The 14,021-nt window shown below is 38.8% G+C and overlaps 1 protein-coding gene across 2 annotated transcripts; it reads left to right on the top strand.

Moving 5' to 3' along the window:
- The first annotated feature begins 3,213 nt into the window (after positions 1-3,213).
- Positions 3,214-14,000, top strand: LOC112141379 (von Willebrand factor A domain-containing protein 7). Of its 2 annotated transcripts, XM_036210787.1 has the most exons (10): positions 3,214-3,835; positions 6,010-6,075; positions 7,845-8,045; positions 8,116-8,349; positions 8,446-8,542; positions 9,779-9,901; positions 9,966-10,161; positions 10,240-10,409; positions 11,613-11,725; positions 12,701-14,000. In XM_036210787.1, the coding sequence occupies exons 2-10, from the start codon at positions 6,034-6,036 to the stop codon at positions 12,857-12,859; spliced, it is 1,335 nt and encodes a 444-aa protein (XP_036066680.1). In that variant the 5' UTR covers positions 3,214-3,835; positions 6,010-6,033; the 3' UTR covers positions 12,860-14,000. The 2 variants fall into 2 exon arrangements, with proteins under 2 accessions (XP_036066680.1, XP_036066681.1); XM_036210788.1 differs by lacking the exon at positions 3,214-3,835 and having other exon boundaries at positions 5,589-6,075.
- The last annotated feature ends 21 nt before the right edge of the window (positions 14,001-14,021 follow it).

Here is a 14,021-nt window from a genome sequence, read left to right as displayed (position 1 = left end):
CACCCTGAATGATTCTCCTTGGATTTCTGTTGCTGAAACTTGTGTCTGTGTTTGGGTTCTCTTCATGATGGATGGAGCCAGGAGGATGCAGAGGATTGGGCCTGATTGCAGACGGACACATCGCCGTGGTGACCCTTCAAGGGAGGAGCCTGAAGATGAAGAAGAAGACTTTTGCCTTCAATAAAATGGAGAGTATGTAAAGGAAACCTCATGACAGATTTGAAGAAGCTCCTGCAGCATCACTGAACGACCTCGTCTTCACTGAGAGTTTGGTCGGGGGTGGAGCTTGTAGCAAAACGGACTTTAACATGTATTAATTCAGTAAGAAAATGTACTTTTCATTTTACAAAACTAACAGATTATAAACAGGTTCTAGTGTTCTAACAAACAGAAAAACTCAAAATATGAATAAAAATGTTATGCTGGCTGTAGTATTATTTCAATACTCTTGAAAAAACTTTAAATAAGAAAAAGCTTTCTTTTCAAAATTAATATTAAAAATTGAGTCAAGTCGAAATCTGATGCTATTATTTAATAAACTCAAAATAGGAAACATGTCATATTTCTAATTAATAAGTTAATACTAGAATCAGTTTCTATTATTTTTCTAACATAAAAAACACAAAAATTAGAACATTTTGTTTTTTTAAACTTTAGATTTAGAAATAAGCTTAAAATAGAAAAATGTTTTTCACCAAATGCAATAGATATAAAATAGTTAATATGGAGTTTTCGCATGAATTTACAATTACAATAGTCAGAAAAATACACATTCACTATTGATACATTTAAAAGAGTTAGCTTGTAGAATTTTTTAATAATAATAATAATAATGGATTGGATTTATCTGCGCTTTTCCAGACGCTCAAAGCGCTTACATTGTATATCCATTATTCATTCACACCTCATTCATACTTGGTGACGGTAAGCTACTACTGTAGCCACATCTGCCCTGGGGCAGGCTGACAGAGGCGTGGCTGCCAGTACGCGTCTACGGCTGCTCTGACCATCACCAGAACATTCATACACATTCACACACCAGTGGAGCCACACTGGAGGCAGGAGGGTTAAGTGTCTTGCCCAAGGACACAACGACATTTGGCTGGTGGGAGCCAGAATCGAACCGCCTATCCTTCGATCATTGGCCAACCCGCTCTACCACCTGAGCCACTGTTGCCCCCACTGCCACTGTGTTTAACACCTAGACACACAACATTAAGAACATTTCTTTTTTTCCAAAACAAATAAATCAAAAATTTAGTCAAGCAGAGGTTATTCTAACATACAGAAAGACTCAAAACAGGAAAAAATATATACAGTATATGTATATAAATAAATGCTTATTACTGTTTTTAGAGTTAACTAAAAATAATTTTGAAACTCAGAGGAAGTTGAACATTTTTGAGTTAAATCTCCAACTAATGTTATAGAGAGGTTGTAAACTGAACCACAAAAACCGTCACTTAAAAAAAGTCAAAGAAATAAAGAAAATTTGATTAAAAAAATAGAAAGGGGAGAACAAAAATTAATCTAAAAGTTGTTAATCCATCCTCTATCTGTTGCTGGGGTGTTGAACCATCAGTCTCAGTGCACTATGAGTTAACTAAAGGCTGTGAAAAAAAACTAAAGCAAAGAAAAAAATGTATGTACATGTTGTTTGAGTGTGACAGTTTTCTGATTCTGTAGCAGTGACTATCAGGGCCACTAGGTGGCTTTATCATGATGTGGCATCCATCAAAGGCACCTGCAGCTTCTAGGAAAGCTCTGTCCCATGCCAGCCCTGCAAACCTGGACACCAACATCCAGGTAATCAGGGTTTTTGGAAGGTGAAGGACCTTGTGACAAATGACCATCTCCTCCTCAGTGACTGTGGATGATGCAGTGGAGAGTGGAACGAGACGTCCAAACACCTTTGAGACCACCCTGTAGGATGCTTCGCTCACCAACCAGAAGAGAAACACCAGGATCTCAGTTACATCACCCCACATGTCGCCGATCCTGGTCAAGGAGGTTGAGGGGGACTGCTAGGATCTTCACTGTTGAAAAAACAACCCCAGTATTAGGAGACTCAAGTTGATTCTGGGTCAGTCTATCCTGGTTAAAAAGAAATACACAAGAAAGACATTTTGATTAAAAAATATGTGGTTTTAAGTATTTTGTTGTTATACTGTAAAACATCATTATACTGTAGTTTACTCTGAAAGACTTAACAAAATCAGGGCCCAATCTGAATTCTTACCTGTTCCCTTCCCCTTCATTTAGCCCTAAAAACGAAGGGTGATGAAAAAATAGTGTCTAACATGTTTGATTTTGTTTGATGATGTCATCAGTAATCACAGGTCCACTAGCTTTACCGCTTGAATATACTAACAACAGCGGTTTTATTACTTTAAAAAGGTCACGCAACAACATAAAGTCATTACTGATATTTAAATCTAAACTTCTGTGGTTCAGAGTGCACGAAAGTGAAGAAAAGCGCTTCTCAATGTGACGTGGTCTACCCTCACGCTGTTGGAATTGAACCCCTCCATTTGGAGTGTGAAGCTTAAAAAATAATACTCCGGACACGACTTTGACTTCAACTGCCACTCCAAATCAAGGGGAAGGGCTAAGGGAGAGGGAGAGGAGAAGAACCTGGATTGGGTCATCATATAGCCCCTTTAACAAATGCAAAATAAAAGACTGAGAAAGGAAGAGAAGAAATGTTTGCTTTTCTTACAAATGTAAATTAAAAGGAAATGGTCCTTGTGTTTTTGTGAATTTGAGGTCATCTGAACAGGTAAATCCAGCATAACAAAACCTTAATTAGCCCACACGAACATATCTATTAGATATCTAAATTATGGCCATTGGGAACCACTGGGAACTCTTTTACAACAGATCAAAAGACAACCGAAGTGGGAATTAAAATAGTTGTTGAACCAATTTAAATCAATAGTAACAGAGCTTGTTTTTGTTTGTCAGTCAATTTTTTAGGTTTACTCAGTGTAGTGCAAAATTTTTATCCAGAAAGACTGAATGAAGAATGGGTTTGAGTGTGTAGATGCACGGTGCAGGAGGCTGCACCTGCAGCATGTGGTTTACATGACTGATGAAGTCTGTGGTTGAAGCGTTCAAGCTTCACCTCACCACTCATGCAGAGATCTTCTGGTTCTTTTCTCTTTTCCCACACATCTACTTTCTGGGAAACACGAACATCTGCTGAGGCTGGACTATTTATTATACATCTTTCTTCTTATTTTACTTGAAATCTCAAACTAAGTTAAGAACTATGTTTCTAGTAACAGCTGGAGACTGCTCCTTCACATTTATTTTTTTAAAGGTGAACCTCTAACGAATGTCCTCCTTTCCACTGCCACTTGTTGTCCAGGAGACACTACACACAGTTTGTGGTGTTTTTGGCTTTGTGTGCATAAATGACAGACTAAGAGGGGGGTTGGGGTCAACCAAACTGAATATCCCGACTGCTAATATATGCGGCCCTATTGTAGTGAATCGGTGCACCGCGGATTAATGGGGGTAAGGCGGGGCTTTAGAAAAAGGGGACTTCTGCCTCGTGGTGTGAAACCCTAAAAAACTCACGTACCTTTCATTTACTCTTACATCTGAGCTCAACATAGTGCTTCTCTTTTTTTGGATTCTTTATTTTTATCACTAAGCAAAAATCTTCCAAGGACACACTTTAATGAAGGTTGAATATTTTCATGGCTGACGGTCCTGAACGCAGTGATGGTGATGACAGGTTGTGGTGAACGTCACATGAACTTTGGTTTGTTATGCCTCTGCACTGTTTGATCTCAATCTGAAGATCTAGGAGGAACCAGAATGAACTGAGGTAAGAATATACTCAAATCTTTATTTGTGACAAAATATAAGCAACCGATTCGCCCATGCATGTTCAGGATTAAGAAGTTTGATTAACCCTTGAACACCGGAGCTCCAGTGTTCATGTTCTTTGCTTTAGAGTAACTTTTCAACTTTTAACACGATACTTCCAGCAGATTCTGAAGGAGAAAAGCGCCTCAACGAGTTACAATATGTTAAAATGTTGTGTTTAAGCGTCACTGGCGACACCATAGGTGTTAAAGGGTAAATTTAAGGTAAAAACGTGCATGTTTTTGCAATAGAAAACAGGAATGCTAATAAAGAACTCAAAGGGGACGAAAATGTAAGTTTCACTTTTTCAAATTATTACAAGACAACACAAGTGCAGAGAGTATGGAGCTATATTGAGGCCAATATTATTTGAAACCCACATAAAAACAAATTTAAATTATTGTAAAATAATCAGAATTATTTTCAGCTTCAAATGTTCTTAACTGAGAATTTCAATTTCAAAACTTTTTTTCATTTTCAACTTAATACATAGTTACATTTCATTTTGCATAAAAAATATAATTTTTTGTAATATGAACAACTTTTTTAAAACAACAGCTATTATACAGTAATGCACAATAACAAAATGTAACAATGTTTTTTTTTAAAGCTAAAACCTGCAACAGTGGGATACAAACCCGGTTGAGTCCTACTAAGCTCTGTGCATCACTGGTGCGCCACTAGTGAGCTGTATATAAAACTTTGTTCTGTAGGGTTAATAAGGCCGATCCACTACACGGTGCAGGACGTAGGCATCAGATTTTCACTAAAGATTCATTCATTCATACATTTCTCACATTTTTAAACAGGAATCAAGTGTTACTGCTGTGACAGATTGTTGATTTAGTAATTTGTTTGCTACAAAAGGAGATTCCTTTATTGTCTGCGACAAAGAAAGTATGTTTTGATGTTTTCAAAAGTTAATTAAGTAATGTATACTTGTCAAAACAAAAAGAGTAAAAGAAGAGGAGGAGCAAAAAAGAAAAAATATGTACGATCTAAATAATAATGTTTCTAAAAGTCAGCAAAAGAAAAAGATAAACATGAAGAACCTACTGTGCTTGCCGTGGGGCTCGAACTCCCATTTCCTGCATGAGAAAATGTTAAAGTTCAAGTCCACGAGCCATTTGGCCTCAGGAGATAACTGGAGCTCCTGCAGTGTTTTAGCCATTTTATGCAAGCATTAGGATGTTTTCTATGTCTGTATTTTCACAATAAGATGGTGCTTGAAATGGGCTAGAACTCAGATTTTTATGTCTGTCTTGGGACAATTTTTTTTCCCTTCTTGGGACAACGTCAGACTATGATAGTACAGATAATGCAGCCATTTTCTGTTTGTAAATATCCAAGTTCTCAGAGTCTGTGAGCGGACCAGGACTGAAGTTACCACCCTCATTGATTTTGATTGGTCCTTCCTGTTAGCCCCGTCCCAATGCGCGAAAACGGGGCATAAGGTTTGAATTTTTCAAATTTGAAAACAAGTTAAAAAAAAGAAGAGTAGTAAGTGAAAAAAGTTATTTGAAACTGATTAAAAAAAACTTTTAAAATTTAAATTTTGAGTTTTGAAACCTAAAAAAACTGAACATTTGAAGCTGGAAATAATTATATTTATTTTAGAATAGCTACAAGTTTTGGACATTTTACTTTTTTAGGCCAAACACTAATATTTTTTAAATTTGTTTTAATTGGGTTTCAAATAACATTGGCCCCAATATAATTCTATACAAGAAGAAGAAACTACACGTTTGATGTAAATAGGAATGAATGAACTGTGACATTTTTCAGCGTAAAAGGCTCCTTGCTTTGTTTTAGTCCTTGGTAAAAGCAGACACTGTGAGAACCAACCCAAAGTATTGTTCTTGAATAAAGATGCCGTAGAACAAAAGGGGCCTCTGTACAGCCGAAAAGAGAATAGTCCGAGTGGAGGAATCGGGGGGGAGTGGAGGAGTGGGTGATGACAGACAATCACACAAGCGTGCTCAATAGAATACAATAGAGGTCATGTTTGCCAGATTTAACAAGCAGACCATCATTTTCGGTGCAGCTCTTTGGCCTGTGTGAACTCCTGCCCTCTAAGTAGTTTTCAACTGTTCATGAACTTGTAATACAGCTAACATCCTTAATTCTGTGCAGTGCTCACCGTCCCTGCAGCCCATAATGACTCAGGAAGGATGGATCAGGGCGCTAAGTGGCAAACAGGTGCTGTGGTTTATTTTTGCTTACCTTCCACTCCTACCTTTACCAAGCGAGGGCTTCCTCCCCAACTTTTGGTCCAGAGTGTTGACCCTTTCCTGGGATTCACACACACATCAGTACATGACAGAGCAGGCTATCCTGACGGTGACTCTGGAGGTTCTGAGGGATGTCTCAGACCAGAACAGAGCTCTTGCAGAAGATGAGGTGAGCGTGTCTTCTCTGTGGATGTTGAAGGAACATTTGCTTGTGAACACTAAGGCTCTTGACCATGCAGGTCAGACTCGGCCGTGCCTTCTGGAGAGCCGTCGGGGAGGTCGTAAGCTCCAATGCAGACACAGACTTCACGACGTCCACCCAGTCCAATCCGGTTTACCACTTTGACTCGGAGCGCATCAAAGACAGCATAGCGATGCTACGACAGTTATGGACGCAGACCGTGCTGTCAGTGCGAGCAAAGGAATACCAAAGCGCCCGTTACAGCTTGGGTCAGCTATTCCATTCCCTCCAGGTCTGTACAGATAAACTATTGCTTTCAGGACTTAGCTTTGAACATTTTCATTTGACCAGTTTTAAAAAATCTTAATGATCTAAAAACCCTTTTCAGGATTTTTACAGTCACAGTAATTGGGTGGAGATGGGTCAAAAATCCATCTATCTCCACCTGATGCAGCCAGAGGAAGCTGCCATACCTGTCGCCCCAGGTGATACTCTCTCTCCATAGCTGTGAACTCATCCTGAGCTCACAACATAGACTGTATAAGTTCACAACACTTTGGTGTCACAATACAGCACTTTAGGGTCACAACATAATGCTTTAAGTTCACAACACAACACTTCAAGTTCACAACACAACACTTTAAGTTCACAACACAACACTTTAAGTTCACAATAAAACACTTTTGGGTCACAACACAAGGTTTTAAATTCACAAAACCCTTTAGGGTCACAACATAACACAACATAGACTGTATAAGAAAGCTGCACTGAGTGACCCCCCCCCCCCATGTTTTATTGTAGTAGTGTTATCTGGCGATACGATACATATTGCGATGCCCAACTCATGATGTGATATATATCGCGATATATCCCAAGACTGTACCTGAACAATTTTTACTATTTTTTAAGGAGTATGACTTAGAAAATAACTCTACCTGAATATGAGTTTGTTGTAATAAGCTGATAAACTTCATTTTATCTAATGATCACAACTTTTATCTCATAAACAAGTTGCTTTTACCCAAGCAAATTCATGGTGCTTTTCTTTTGGTAAATTAAGAAATGTTTGTTCTTAAAGAGAACAATCAACATTGTCTGATTTCCACAATAGCTTGGGAAAAATGGGAGATAACAAAATTGAGAACTGAAGGATGCTAAAAAATAATGAAAGTATCCTCATGTCAGTATTTTAAATCGATACAAGTATCTCAATATTTGGCTGATTTTTTTTTTCTACACCCCTATTATTATTTTTTCCAGAAAAAAAAAAAAAGTTTTTCTCTGATACCTTATTTTTTAACACATTATTGCTTTTCTTTTTTTTCATATTTTTGCTGTAGAGCAAGTTTGTCAAGTAATAAACTGACCAATCAGATGTCTCAATAAAAATAGGCGGCTTTGCTTCGAACGTTTGAAGTTTTTGATTGACAGATTTTCCTGAACCCGCCTTCAGTTTAAGGGGTGTGGTCTTCGGACATACTGGTGATAGAAGAGAGTGGTTGCTATAGAAACGTGGAATAAAACCAACTCNGATCAGGGCGCTAAGTGGCAAACAGGTGCTGTGGTTTATTTTTGCCTCCCTTCCACTCCTGCCTTTACCAAGCGAGGGCTTCCTCCCCAACTTTTGGTCCCGAGTGTTGACCCTTTCCTGGGATTCACACACACATCAGTACATGACGGAGCAGGCTATCCTGACGGTGACTCTGGAGGTTCTGAGGGATGCCACAGACCAGCACAGAGCTCTTGCAGAGGATGAGGTGAGCGTGTCTTCTCTGTGGATGTTGAAGGAACGTTTGCTTGTGAACACTAAGGCTCTTGACCATGCAGGTCAGACTTGGCCGTGCCTTCTGGAGAGCCGTCGGGGAGGTCGTAAGCTCCAATGCAGACACAGACTTCACAACGTCCACCCAGTCCAATCCGGTTTACCACTTTGACTCGGAGCGCATCAAAGACAGCATAGCGATGCTACGACAGTTATGGACGCAGACCGTGCTGTCAGTGCGAGCAAAGGAATACCAAAGCGCCCGTTACAGCTTGGGTCAGCTATTCCATTCCCTCCAGGTCTGTACAGATAAACTATTGCTTTCAGGACTTAGCTTTGAACATTTTCATTTGACCAGTTTTAAAAAATCTTAATGATCTAAAAACCCTTTTCAGGATTTTTACAGTCACAGTAATTGGGTGGAGATGGGTCAAAAATCCATCTATCTCCACCTGATGCAGCCAGAGGAAGCTGCCATACCTGTCGCCCCAGGTGATACTCTCTCTCCATAGCTGTGAACTCATCCTGAGCTCACAACATAGACTGTGTAAGATCACAACACTTTAGTGTCACAATACAGCACTATAGGGTCACAACATAATGCTTTAAGTTCACAACACAACATTTTAAGTTCACAATAAAACACTTTCGGGTCACAACACAAGGCTTTGAATTCACAAAACAACCCTTTGGTGTCACAACACAACACTTTAAGTTCACAACACTTTAGGGTCACAACACAACACTCACAACATAGACTGTATAAGAAAGCTGCACTGAGTGACCCCCCCCCCTCATGTTTTATTGTAGTAGTGTTATCTGGCGATACGATACATATTGCGATGCCCAACTCATGATGTGATATACATCGTGATATCCCAAGACTGTACCTGAACAATTTTTACTATTTTTTAAGGAGTATGACTTTGAAAATAACTCCACCTGAATATGAGTTTGTTGTAATAAGCTGATAAACTTCATTGTATCTAATGATCACAACTTTTATCTCATAAACAAGTTGCTTTTACCCAAGTAAATTCATGGTGCTTTTCTTTTGGTAAATTAAGAAATGTTTTTTTCTTAAAGAGAACAATCAACATTGTCTGATTTCCACAATAGCTTGGGAAAAATGGGAGAAAACAAAATTGAGAACTGAAGGATGCTAAAAAATAATGAAAGTATCCTCATGTCAGTATTTTAAATCGATACAAGTATCTCAATATTTGGCTGATTTTTTTTTTTCTACACCCCTATTATTATTTTTTCCAGAAAAAAAAAAAAAGTTTTTCTCTGATACCTTATTTTTTAACACATTATTGCTTTTCTTTTTTTTCATATTTTTGCTGTAGAGCAAGTTTGTCAAGTAATAAACTGACCAATCAGATGTCTCAATAAAAATAGGCGGCTTTGCTTCGAACGTTTGAAGTTTTTGATTGACAGATTTTCCTGAACCCGCCTTCAGTTTAAGGGGTGTGGTCTTCGGACATACTGGTGATAGAAGAGAGTGGTTGCTATAGAAACGTGGAATAAAACCAACTCTGGTTCCAACACGGTGAGGGCTGTAGAGCTAAAAAATTGTGACTCAATTGACTTAATTTGATGAAATCAATTAATTAATCATTTTCTTTGGGTGACGTCACACTCACTCGGTCCAGTTCTCTTATACAGTCAATGGCTGTTAAATGAAGTTTGCAGCACAGCTTCAGTGTTGGTCTTTCACATCTGCAGAAGACAAACCTACCTGCTCGGACTGTTTCACCGCCACGTGCCGAAACAACCTCCTCCCAGCTGTGACACACACTCAGCTTCTCACCTCTGGATATCCGAGCAGCTCCATCTCTAAACCTCATGGTAAAACTTTGGTCTTCTGCAAACTTCACCAAAAGCGTAACTTTTGACGAAATTTGTCAATCAGGCAAATGCAGTCATGGAGGAATCCTGGACAAGAACACAGCCCTGAGAGCCAAAGGGGGGATTAATAAGGACAGCACCTCACCAGTTTTCTCCCCTCATCATTATCTTCACAAAGAAGCTGCTGCTTTAGCTACTGAAGCCACTCAGACTGTTCTGAGAGACCTCAAGGACACTGTGGGAGATGAAGCCCTCCTTCGGTGAGTTAACCACCATTTCAAACACCTGCAGAGACACAAAGCTTTCATGAGTTTTCTCCAAACTTCCTTCTTGAACAGGCTCTTCAGCGTGAAGCAGAAGCCTGCATTGGTGTTTGTCCTGGACACCACCGGCAGCATGTTTGAGGAGATCACTGCCGCCCGTCTCAGAGCTCACTCCATCATCCAGAGTCGAACCAGCAGCCTCCAGCAGACCAGTACATTTGTGCTCGTGCCCTTTCATGACCCAGGTAACAGTTTCAGGGATGACACATCTCCATTCCTCGACCTTACAATGTCTCGTTTTGCGCGTCTGAGAAAAATAAACAAATTTATTTAGATACATTTTCACAACTCTAAAGACTATATGGACAAGAATGACACAAATTTCAGATAAAATGTGTAAAATCACTGCAAAAAGGATGTCAAACATATGGCTCACGGGTCGTATCCGACCCGCCAGATGGTTTAATCTGGTCCAGTCATGAAGAGAAAATCTTATAAGGATGCTGGGGGAAAAAAGCAAGTTTCTAGCCAATTCCTGTGTCGAGTTATGAATCTTCAAAGAAATGACCGCAATGCATGATTCCGCCACTAGGGGGAGCAAAAGAAATGCTAGACCGGTATAACAAGAGGAAAAGAAATAATTATAATAACCAGTGTAATAAGAAGTGATTATTCTACTAGGTTGATGGAAGCAATTTTTCCAACAGAGAAAAAACAAAACAAAGACAAAACTACATTTTACAAGTTGACTATGGGTTATTTTGCTCCTATGATTCTGGCCCCACCCACATGAGATCAGACGGGTTGAATGTGCCCCCTGAACCAAAGAGGGTTTGACACCCCTGGTCTAAAGAAAGATTTTACCCTGACATCTCAGGTATCTGGAACAAAAAGAAAAATATATATGTTGGACAAACAACAATTGATTCATATAAAATTATTAGTTATTGGTTTAAGCATCTCTGCCATGTTAGATTTTTTAAAAATGACCATGTTCCTTTGATTGTTAACATGATGACGTTCATTTTTGAGCAGACTGAGCTATTAGGGAGTAATGTAATGTGCAGCTTTCCACAGCATTGTAAATCACTATTTCTAGTTTCTTTGCACAAATGTTCAGCAATAAAAATAAACAAATAAAAATTAATGTAAGAGAAATGGCACGATAACTTTACTATTGCCCACAAGATATGTATCGTCATATCGCCCAGCACTACAATTTCCTAAGATTTTTTTTTTTTTTTTTTTTTTTTACTTTGGAGGCTCATAGCAAAAATTCCAATGCCATCATTTAAGTTTGTTAATTTTTAAAATTATATTCCTATGATGATGTTTTCCAATTGCATTGTTTTAGGAAAACATCTGTTCTAATGTGTAACTGTTTTTTTAAACTCTTTCTGCAAGGATTTGCTTCTGTTTAACTGCCTCTTTTTGTGTCGACTCTGCAGATGTGGGACCGGTATATGAAGAAGAAGACCCAAATACTTTCATGCAGCACTTGGAGAACCTGATAGCTCTGGGAGGAGGAGATGAACCTGAAATGTGCCTTTCAGCCATTCTGGTAAAAATGATGATGTCGTGCGTGATGTGGTGGGTCCATGTGTTTGCATGTGTGGTTGTGTGCTGTAGAGACGTCCTAAACCATAAGTCAGACATGTTAAAGACCTAAAGGAAATTGAAAAAGACATTTTGGAAAGCCATTTAAAAAAATCAATTACGAAGAATTTAGTTTATGATTAATTCAATTTGCTGCTTTGATTAAAAAAACAGAACTGTGGAGGGTCAAAAAGAGTCAACTGGGCACTAATAGACAGAAACATAGATAACTGAATCACTGAATTGAAGCATAATTTGTTCTGCATGTCCTAATTGTGACCAAACAAAACATGCCAAAACATGGGATAATTTTAAAGAATGGCGATCCAGTTGGACCTGCCCAGCCTAGACCCTGAGCTGGGTCAGCTGAGACCATTTCCAGGTCACCTCGGAGGTCTCGGTCTGCCTGTTTTGGGAAAGAGACACAGTATTTGCTTCATCCTTTCTAAAGGAGGTCTTTTTACTGCCTGTTTTTATGAGCTTGATTTACTAAGATCGCTGGTAAAGCACAGATAGTTAGAAATAGACATAACTTATGTCAGCTTTAATGATCATGATTCTAAATCAATACTGACTTATTTACAAGCTCCATTCCACATTGTTTTATGCAAGAAACTATTCATCAAATGCAAAAGTACATAATGGATTGTGCATATTTTTGTACGTGTTTTCTTGACACGGTCCTCAGGGTTTTGCTCCGTTGTGGCTGTGAGGGGTGTCTTTATGATATGAAACCACATTGGTCTGACCACGGCACCATGGCATTATCATGACAAACCCCATGATGTGGTCGCTGTCACCTGATTGGACTGTTTGTTTGAAAATGCAATTGTTGGGATTTTATTTTTTTTAACAAATTCTTTCGGTTAATTTTCTGGTTAGGAAATACAGGTGATGATCGAATTCCATCTGCTGCTAACAAGCTCTTTTTTTCCCATAGCTGGCGCTGACCCACAGTCCTCCTCTGTCAGACATCTTTGTGTTCACCGACGCCTCCCCCAAAGACGCTCATTTGTTTGATGCAGTGAAGGCTCTCGCCCTGAAGAAACAGAGCAAGGTAACCGTGGAGACGAACCCACCGCTCTCAGCTTATCAGTAAGCAGCAAAATGTTTAGACAACCTTCCCATCCACATTTGACCTTTGCAATGACATATTCTTTGTTTTTAATTTGAGTTTTCAGTCAGAAAGTTCTATTTTATGTGACAGTCATTTAGGAAATAGATTTAAAATGAAACTGAGGAAACTTATCATGTTATCCGCACTATAGGCACACCGGATTGTGAGGATCACCACCAATGAATGGTTTATTTTGATCTTATGAGGCAAACCGAACTATACAACACATAAAGAGAGACAAAAGAGTCAGAATTGAGTTCAGTCTTTATTAACTGTGTTCAGAATGACTCTGTATGGCTATGTCTGAATTCCAACCCTAATCACTAACAACTAAAAAACTATTTAGTGCGGGATTATACACTGGCCTGGATTTTACAAGGAATTTGGACACCATGCTCACTACTTTTTTACGCCAGATATGACATCACTGATTTCACAAAGTGAAAATCTAATCATTACAAACATTTCACAATGTTTATTTGTGACTCCACTGGTTTCTAATGCTGAAAATGTGGATGGTTTGTAAAAAAAAAAAAAAACATTTAAACATTTTTTTCAAGTTCATCATTGACGCACACTAGTTCTTCACAAAGACTTTTGAGATATTTCTAGTGCACTCGACTTTGGAACCAGAGATTCTGACAGCACCACAACATGGTGAACGTACTACATAGTGCATAGGAGGGGATTTTGGACAGACATATAACTTGTTTGTGACATACTATACTAGTGGTCTCCAACCTTTTTCCTCGTGAGCTGCTGTCCTGCTTGTTTTGCAGCTAACCTTGATTCACTAATTGCTGCTCACCTGCATCTGTGTTCTGTTAATCAGAATCTGGGATCATTCAATCAGCTAATCAAGAATCACTGAAGTTTGGTTAGCGGTAAAACAAGCAGAGCAACAGCTCAAGAAGAGAAAGAAAACATGTCCAGCTTTCAGTCATATTTTCAAACACTTTAGAATTTTAAACACGGCTTACAAGAGAACATGACTAAACATTTTAACTTTGGTTGTGCTACGTTCAAAATAACAGGTGGACGCCATTCAACCGCGTGCTTGATAACTGAATGTTACTAAATTACTTCTTGCAAATACAGGTATGATGAGATGTTATGTTTTACAAAGGCATCATAAAATGTTTAA

The sequence above is a fragment of the Oryzias melastigma genome, unplaced genomic scaffold, assembly GCF_002922805.2.
Source record: "Oryzias melastigma strain HK-1 unplaced genomic scaffold, ASM292280v2 sc00240, whole genome shotgun sequence".
Taxonomy (NCBI): Eukaryota; Metazoa; Chordata; class Actinopteri; order Beloniformes; family Adrianichthyidae; genus Oryzias; species Oryzias melastigma.
Note: the sequence above shows the minus strand (reverse complement) of the source record. Positions and strands in the feature narration are given on the sequence as shown.

Coding starts and splice junctions, on each gene's coding strand:
- LOC112141379 (XM_036210787.1), top strand. CDS start 6,034: ATGACTCAGGAAGGATGGATCAGGGCGCTAAGTGGCAAACAG. Junction 6,076..7,844: donor GGGCGCTAAGTGGCAAACAG/GTGCTGTGGTTT, acceptor AGTGGCAAACAG/GTGCTGTGGTTTATTTTTGC. Junction 10,410..11,612: donor CGTGCCCTTTCATGACCCAG/GTAACAGTTTCA, acceptor TCGACTCTGCAG/ATGTGGGACCGGTATATGAA.